Source organism: Spinacia oleracea, chromosome 6 (assembly GCF_020520425.1).
Source record: "Spinacia oleracea cultivar Varoflay chromosome 6, BTI_SOV_V1, whole genome shotgun sequence".
Taxonomy (NCBI): domain Eukaryota; kingdom Viridiplantae; phylum Streptophyta; class Magnoliopsida; order Caryophyllales; family Amaranthaceae; genus Spinacia; species Spinacia oleracea.
The window spans coordinates 97,577,421-97,586,801 of NC_079492.1; the positions used below are offsets into that span (position 1 = coordinate 97,577,421).

General features: G+C 33.4%; 2 protein-coding genes across 3 annotated transcripts in view; one reads left to right on the plus strand and one right to left on the minus strand.

Moving 5' to 3' along the window:
- LOC110792610 (uncharacterized) overlaps nt 1-3,493 on the minus strand; it is a 29,183-nt gene extending 25,690 nt beyond the window's left edge. For both annotated transcript variants that reach the window (XM_056831671.1, XM_056831670.1), the window contains exon 1: nt 3,362-3,493. The gene's annotated coding sequence lies outside the window, so the exon portion shown is untranslated. The remainder of the gene's footprint in view (nt 1-3,361) is intronic.
- A 3,792-nt stretch (nt 3,494-7,285) lies between these two features.
- Nucleotides 7,286-8,514, plus strand: LOC110792609 (uncharacterized). Its single transcript, XM_021997435.1, has 2 exons — nt 7,286-7,817; nt 8,024-8,514. Exons 1-2 carry the CDS (start codon nt 7,286-7,288, stop codon nt 8,512-8,514), a joined length of 1,023 nt encoding a protein of 340 aa, XP_021853127.1.
- The last annotated feature ends 867 nt before the right edge of the window (nt 8,515-9,381 follow it).

Sequence of the window (9,381 nt, forward strand, 5' to 3'; positions counted from 1 at the left end):
GGCCTAGCGGGGATGGAGGATAGTTTTGGTGGGTGATGGGGTTAAAAAAATGTACTCCACACGGGTGTTGAGGCGGTGATGAATTTTAGATTGGACCTGACTTCCTTGATTATCCTTCATCTAATTCATTATAAATATATCAACATTTTTTTTACTACTGATTCTATTCTAATTTAATCGTCACACTTTCTTTTTTCGACCGCCAAATTTAATTTCGATTCTCTACTTCTTTTATGGTATGTACTCACTATTATATAACCTCTCTCTTCTCACTATTTAAAAAAAAGGTCTCACTTATTCTCTCATTCAATTAAAATACTTTTGTGTTTAAAATACTTTTGTGTATAAAACTCCGTGAAAACTTAATGTGACAATTAAATTGAGACGGATAGAATACTATCCTACATATTATGTAGTATAAATTTTGTTTATTTACTCAATTACTCTAATCAAATAACCGAATTGTCGAATACTCTGGAAAAAAGATTTAAAATTCAAACTCTTTTACCGAAAAAATAGGTGAGTCTAGGGGAGGGTTTGAGGTGGGTGTGGATGCGTTGGTGGGTGGTGGAGCAGGGATGAATTTTGTTTTCCCCCTCGAGACGGGGATTGGGAGGGGTGGCTATTGTTCCTATCACTGGTGGTGGGACGGGGATGAAATTTTTTGGGCGGGTACGATGTAAAGGTCGCGCCTCGCCTCAAAGTGATCTCTAGCTACAGTAAATGGTGAGGTTACGTGTTAAGTGGTCGAATAATGTGGCAGATGCGACGAGTATTAAGTAGATATGACTATCGAAGGGAATGGTGGATGTTTTTGTTTTATATTTGAGACAAGTGATGAATTAAGATGAATATAATTTTGTCCATGTACCCTTTTTTGTTTTATTTTTTTAACAAGTAAGACGACTAATAGGGCAATAATGAAATTATCCATCATTAATTTTAATTAGGAGAATATTTATAACCTCGATTTTGATTATTATTGAATACCATTATAGTTTAGATTTCATATAAATTTATATTTAAATTACAAACCGTGATTTGCTTCTTTTGCATTATCTCAATAAGATTTGTTGATGATAATTGTTTATAGCTATAGTTTAGTAAAAGTTTAGGTATGCAAATTTAATATTCATATCATAAATCGTGCATCGCACGGGTACTATACTAGTTGCATCTCTATTCTATAACGGAAGAGGGGAGGACTTGGTACTACATAAAAATACTAAAATATCTTCCTTAAATCTATATATTATACTAAAATACAATTGTTTTTTCCTCCTAAACATCACATATTATTATTTGGTTTATATTCTTTATAAGTTGAGTTGTAGTACCTCTAATAAATATTTCTTGAAAATAATAATGATTTTAAAATATTTATTGTGACGTAAATTACGATGGAGTAAAACATTAAATTACGATGGCATAAATATATTTATTTTATTGTTTTTATTGCATCTAAAAGCAACTCATTTTTTTAATTGTTTTAATTGATAATCAAAAGAAACAAACTAAATGCTCAAATACATTAATGAACTCATGCGTTGCACAGGAGCTACCTAGTTACTAATTAAATTGAATTTATAAAAGGTGTCCCCATTTCTTTAATCTTTAAATTATTTAAAAAATGATGCAAGTTTAATTACTTATAAACTTTTTACCATAAGAGTAATTAATCCCGGAATAAAGGAAATATTTTCAAATTTATTCAATAAAAAAATTTAATTAAGAGCAAACTTGAATGTTCGCATAAGAAAATAGGGCTAGTATATATGTAATATGTTCTGACCAAATTGCATCACAAGTGTATTTTTTTACCGAGTAAAAGGAGAACACAAATTCTTATTTACAATGGGTGTACAATAAATATTGTACACCGGAGTAAAAGTTAACTCAAGATGCTTAAAAGTTAAGCATATATATGTTAAAGTTATCTATTTTTCAGTGATAAATTTTTTCATTTTAGTAAAACTTATTTCTTCAAAATCACTAATGATGTATAAAATTAATTATTTAAACCTTTAAAATATTTATCTATCAAATTTTTTTTACTAATATAAAAGTTAATCAAAACTAGGTTAAAGTTACAAAAAAAAGGTTAAAGTTATGTTAGTGTATAATAAATTTATTGTACACCTTGTGCGCACAAGACCTTTTATTCAGAATAAAACTATTCTTGGAGAAAATAACCGGACATAAAATTATCATTCTACAATCACATATTGAACATATATGATCAACCTTCCTACATCATCTTAATTAAGAATCCTGAAACTATATGACCATATATTGACCGCCTATGTAACTAAAATTGTTTTATTTTCCTTTTATTTATAAAACATAGTGCTATGTTTGACCTCATCGATTTGTCGAGTAGGTTGGTTGTGTACCCTTTTAATTTTGGTGATCGAAACGTATAAAAACCACAACTCCAAGTGCCATATCCAAGGGTTGAATTGTCATGCGAGGATAATCGGCCTCAGCATTTTGGATTATGTTTTACTCCCTCTATTCCAAAATGATGTTCCAATTTAAAATTTTGACATTTTTTGCAATTGAAGAGAGTTTTCTAAATTATTTCCAATACATAAGAAAAAAAACATATATATTCATGTGGGGTCTTGTTTAATTCGTCTCACTTAATACTTTAATAATATCATAATTTTATAATTTTTGCTAATATATAGTTAGATATATAAATAATACAAAATGTGAATTGGCAAACATAAAGAGTGTAAATTGGAACATTATTGTAGAAAGGACAGAGTATACAAGTTGAATAAAATGCGATCAGATCGACTAATACTACGTATACGTACTTGGACTATAAAAATCTCTATATATACAAAGCATAATTTTGTTACAGACGTCGTACCACATAACATTCTATTAATAAATATTTTGTTACGGTACCAGAAGAGTCTACAAACAATTGAAAAACAATCAACGAAAATAGAGGTAATAGTTAACCATGTCCATGAAAAGTTAATTTTTTTTTCCCTTCATTTCATGTATGATATCGCATGTAAAACTTTAGACACATTATATGTCTAAACCTTAGACCTTAATTATGTTTAATACCAGGATTATGTTCAATTGGATTCTCATACCAAACAATTGTAATATTTACAGGACAAAAAGATGATGAAGCAAGGAGGATGGGTCAATGTTTAGAAAAGATGCAATTCAACTATTTGGTTTATTTGCTTAAGGAAAAAGGACCATACATTCCGTAAAAAGAAAAGACCATACATTAACATTAACTAAATGATATTTCGATACCTTTTATGCATGCATAAGAATCAAATATTAGGATTTAGTTATTTTATTTCATTAGAAAAGGAATTTATGATCGTACCTGAAATCTAAATGTATCAAATTTGTAAAGATATCTTCTCAATAATCAATTAGGAGTTCCGATAAGAATTTTCGTCAGGAAAATATAATTATTTTTTTCAGAGTTCAAATAGAAAGAATTTTAGGGTAGAAAATAGCTCTCAAATTATTGGTATAAATCACCATTTAATCTTAATCACCCTTTCTATGATTAAAACATTTCCTTTCTTTAATTTTGATGGACATAAACGTTTCCTTAACCGGAGGACTAGGTCAGATGTTCTCATCGAAAGGTCTATTATTTTCTTTTCATCCATCTAATGGGAATTAAATTTTTATTCTGATAACAAAATATATTAATCTTTAACGTACTTCCTCTATTTATTCTTAATTAGTTGACACAATTATTTTATCACGTTTGCCGAATTAATTGGTAACTTTTTAAAAGTTGATATTATAAATATATACAATAAAGTGAATTAACAAGACCCGTACGACTATATTTTTTTTTCTTAAGTATAAATCACAAGTGATAGTCATAATTTATTACATGAATAGTCCGAAAAGTTAAATGTTGTTATCTAAAAATGAACGGAATAAGTAGTATAGAAAATTATATCTCTATTCTATAAAGGAACAGCTGAGGGTAAATAAGTAAATACACTTTTCGTGTCCCCAATTAAAAATACCAAAACACCCTCCTTTTCGTTGTTATCGTGTTGAGCATCTCTCTTAAACTACCCTAACCCTGCTCCATCGTTTTCTCTCTCCTTCATCCCTCCCGTTTTCTCTCTCCTTCCTTCAGTTTTCTGATTTTCTCCTTCGTTCCTCTTCGATCTTCTTCCTCTAATCCTCTTCCACAAAATGAAGCCGTTGAATTCCTAACAATTTCTAATTGTCTCAAACCAGATTCTTTCGACTCTTCTACAAAGCTACAACCTGATTGTTCCACTTTGGAATAGAAAGGAATATCAACTTTTGGTTCAACAGGCTGAATTGGGGCTGTTATTTGAAAGGGTTTTAAGGATTTTTCTGCGCGAGAAATGCGAGGTGAGTGATTGTCAATTCGTTATTTATAATTTCGTAGATTTTGTTAAAGATCTAGAATAAATTAGCGGATTTACCATTATTTTTCTTCAATTTTTAGTTTGATTCGAGTTCAATTGGAGTATAAATCTGGCCATCTTCATCTTCAGAATTTAACAGAATTTAAATTGATTTGGATTCTTCCCCATCTTCATTATACGAGTCTCTTTCCTTCCACCATCTCTTTCTTTCCTCTCCACTTTCCATCAACGAAATTGACCTATTATGTTTTTAAATCCTGAATTCAAGTCGGTTGATTCAGAAGCAGATCAATCAAAATTTCAAATCTCTATTTTGGTAAATCCCCAATTCGATTCGTTAATTGATTATCGTTTTTAATATCATTAGTTCTCTTAATTTTGTTAAATTTATGAATTTGTCAAATTGACTATCGTTTTTAATATTATTAGTTCTCTTGATTGTTAAATTTAGAGTGACTCGGATTGTACACCGGTGACGGAGAACGGTGGTGAAATGCCGGCGACGGAGGAGCAGACATGCGCTTCGATGACGGGGATGTGAAAACTCTATTTTTGGTTACGCTGCTTCAAGCAATGTTTTTGTTAGAGGTTTGAAAATAAATTTGTAAAACACATTTATATGCCCATAATTAATCAGTTGCATCCTCTTTAATTCCTCTCCCTCCTCTCTTCTCTTACCTCCCATATCAGATCTGAAACTTCAAAGAAGAGCTCCTGTAATTTGATTATTTGCTTAATTTATATTTATACTTTTTTGTTTTCTTTTATCTGTCGTTCTCCCCAGTTTATTAGCAATAATAAGGTTTCATTAATTTGCTTGATGTGTTCTGCGTTTTGTTAAGAAGTGGAGGACGGTTAATCGGTTATGGATTTTCTGGAGTCTTATCATGTTTTTTTTTTCTTTTTTCTTTCATTTTATTTTCATTTCCCTTTATTTTTATTAGAGAGAAAGCAGAAATAGTAATCCCCTTTGAAACGAAAATGTCTAAAGCATAGTATACGAAAATGTCTAAATCAACATTAAATTTGCAATTATTTTTCCCAAAGATATTCGTAGTATATTTGTAAATTAGGAAATCATCGTATATCTCTATTCGGAAGAGCGGAGGACGTAAATCTAGGCTATAATTAAGGACTAATTATTGACCAAAATATATGCTTGCCTAAACTATCAGATTGTGCTAGGCCAAAATTACGGAATAATTATTGACCAAAAGATATGCTAATCTAATTTACAAGATTACACAATATTCTAATTATATACATAATTTATCAAATTTAATTACAAAACGCCTAAAATCTAAATCAAATAGCAGTAAAGGGCCTTCATAAGTTCACAACTTAATTTAATTAAATAACGCCTAAAATGAAAGAGCTATAAAACCCCATCATTTCCCACAAACAATTGAGGACGAATTAATACAAGAAGAACTCACTGGAAATCTCAGAATAATCGCCATGGCTGATGGAGATCCAACGACTACTCTGCCCCTAAAGTTAAAAACCCAACAATTTACATTTAACTAGATATATAATACAGCACGCATTGCGTGCATATAAGACTATATCCCTAGAAAGTACTCCCTCCGTCTCTTTTTGTTTTTTACGTTTGATATTCTTCACGCGTTTTAACGATTAATTAATGTGTGTTGATATTCCTTTATTTTTTTTATTTAAACAAGACAAATTAAGTTTATTTATAATGTTTTCACTTTTATCAAAATTCTGATATTGGGAATATGAGAAAATATTTAATGTCTCAATGGAAAAGTGTGAGAGATTAAATGACTCAATGAATTTAATTGGTTAAAATAATTATTGGACACAGATTTTGATCGAATATTATGATATTATGTGATAATATAAAAGGAAATGTAAATAATATTTTGAAATACCCAAAAAGGAAAACGTAAAAAACAAAAAGAGACGGATGGTTTATATTACAATTTTATGGTAGCAATTATTAATCAATAATACAATAAATAATAAATAAATAATTGAACCTACGGAACGAACCAAATGATATATTAGTACAAAAACTTATGTAGGATGATCATATGATATAAACTTATTTTTTTTTATAAAAAAACATAGTCATTTGCGTCGCATTTTAGCAAAAGTGCGGCGCAAAAGATACTTACATTTTTTTTTAAAGTCATTTGCGTCGCAGGCAGTTGCGTCGCACAATGGGCTTAAAAGACCGACGCAAATGAACATTTTTCTACTAGTGTATTTTCACATGAAAGGAACATCGAGGAGAAGAAAGAATTCTATAAGAGGTGTCAAGAGGGAGAATGGTGAGTGGGTAAGTGGGCATGAAGAGATCACGGAGGTTGCAATGGAGTATTTTATGAATTTGTTCAAAACAATGGGGCCTTCGAACATTGACGGGGCTCTAGAGGGGATGCATACCAGGGTGTCAGAGGAGATGAATGAGGAGCTCATACGGCCTTTTGATCCTGGAGAGGTTAAACTATCCATGTTCCAGATGCATCCGAGCAAAGCACCCGGATCTGACGGGTTAAATGCAAATTTCTTTCAGAAGCACTAGCATATTGTTGGAAATGATGTTTCTGATTATGTGATCTCGGTCATGAACGGGGGTCATGACATTTCGGATATAAATGCCACACATATTGTCTTAATCCCTAAGGTAAAAAAAACCCCACATCAATGTCTGAATATCGCCGATAAGCTTATACAATGATTTATAAAACTATCTCGAAAATGTTGGCAAACCATATGAAACTGATTCTTTCCCACATTATATCCTTAAATCAAAGTGCCTTCACACCGGGACGACTCATCACCATAATACCCTTGTGGCGTATGAGACGTTTCATTATATGAATAGTGTATGTTCGGGTAAGAAGGGATGTATGGCTGTGAAACTGGACATGAGTAAAGAATATAATAGGGTTGAGTGGATGTTTGTCTCAAAGGTGATGAAGAAAATGGGCTTTGATGATAGGTGGATTAATTGGGTCATGAAGTGTGTGTCGACAGTTGCTCATGCGGTTGTCAATAATGGGGAACCGTCAGATTTCTTTATGCAAGAGAGGGGCCTGAGACAGGGAGACCCATTATCGCCAGATTTGTTTATTATCTGTGTTGAAGTCTTTTCTCACCTCATCCAAATGGAGGTGAACAGGAAGGCCCTTTATGGGGTTCGGGTATGCAGGAACGCCCCAGAAATATCTCATCCATTGTTCGCCGACGATAGCATTAGTTTTTACAGGGCAGATGGAAAAGTTGTAGAGGCAATCGGGAAGGTGCTGGAGCTGTATGGGAATGCTTCAGGGCAAGTAGTCAATTTTAACAAGTCAGAGATGTCTACTAGTCGAAATGTTGCTCATTATGACCGATATATTTTAGCCTCTACTCTAGGGGTTAAACTATTTGACTCACAAGGTAAATACCTTGGCATGCCGGGGAGTATTGGCCGGTCGAAGCCCACGTGTTTTCCCCATTGAAGGAACGGGTCTAGAAAAGAATCAAAGGGTGGAAACAACAACTCTTGTCGTTCGCGGGTAGGGAAGTTCTCTTAAAGGCAGTTGTCCAAGAGATTCCCACCTATCTCATGAGCTTGTTTCGCCTCCCGGTTGGTTTTTTTCTAGATATCCAAAGGATGATGGCCCGTTTTTGGTGGAGTTGCAAGGAGGAGGAGAGGAAGATTTTATGGGTTGCTTGGGATAAATTATGTGTGTCTAAACACTCTGTTGGTTTGGGGTTCCGCAAGGTAATTGATTTCAATGAATCCATGTTGGCTAAGCAAGGGTGGAGATTGATTCAACAGCCGGAGCTGCTCTCGTCTCGCCTTCTGAAGGCACGTTACTACCTGAATGGTAGCTTCTTGAGCTCGACAATCGAGAGCAGGTCGAGCTATGTTTGGAGAAGCATATGGTCTTGTAAGTGGGTGATTGAGAAGGGGTGTAAGTGGGTAGTTGGTGATGGGAGGAGTGTAGACATATGGGATGACCCATGGCTGAGCCATCCGCCCTCCTTTAAGCCAATTTCTAGCAGACCTGTGGGGTGCAACTTGGGGAAGGTAGGAAACCTTATCAACAAGGACACAAACAGATGGGATTCACATAAGGTTAACGTTTGAGGCCGATGAAATACTCAACATTCCACTGTCTTCTGTCGCACTAGATGATATATTTACGTGGGCATATCACAAGTCAGGTATATATTCGGTTAAAAGTGGTTTTAATTTTATCAATTTTTATAAGTTCGATTTCTGGGATGGCTGGCTGCTCCGTTGAGTCGGATGTCTGGAAGAAAGTGTGGAGTATTAATGTGCCCCCGAAGGTAAAGATGTGCTTATGGAGACTATGTAGCAGGGCACTGCCTGAAGGAAATAATGCCCTTGGTCCAAGTATGCATTTAATGTTAAGTCTAATAAATGCGGTTCAGTATTAATTAACAAGTTAATAATTCAGTGAGATCAAGTGAGCTGAATGCCTAGCTAGAGGCCGCTTCAGTTCAAGTGGAATTAATGATATTAATCCACAGCTTACTCTTGACTGAACCCGTAGGGTCACACAAATAGTACGTAAACGGATCAAGTATTTAATGGCATTAAATACTCCATCTATGGATATTCAGAATCGACGGATCTTGGTTTCAGTGGGAGCTAAGATCGTCAAAGGCAAGTAAATGAATACTCCGGAAACGATGATATTGCCGGAAACGGAAATATGGATCGTATCGGAAATATAAATATTATCCAAGTAGTAGATATTGCCGGAAACGGAAACATGGTACGTATCGGAAAATATTATCGGAAATGGAAATATTGCCGGAATCGAAAATATTGCCGGAAACGGAAATATTGTCAGAATCGAAAATATTATCGGAATCGGAAAATAATTCCGGAAAACGGAAATATTAAATATTTGTTCGAAACGGAAATTAATTCCGGAATCGAAAATGTTAAATATTGTTCGTATCGGAAATGAATTTCGGAATCGGG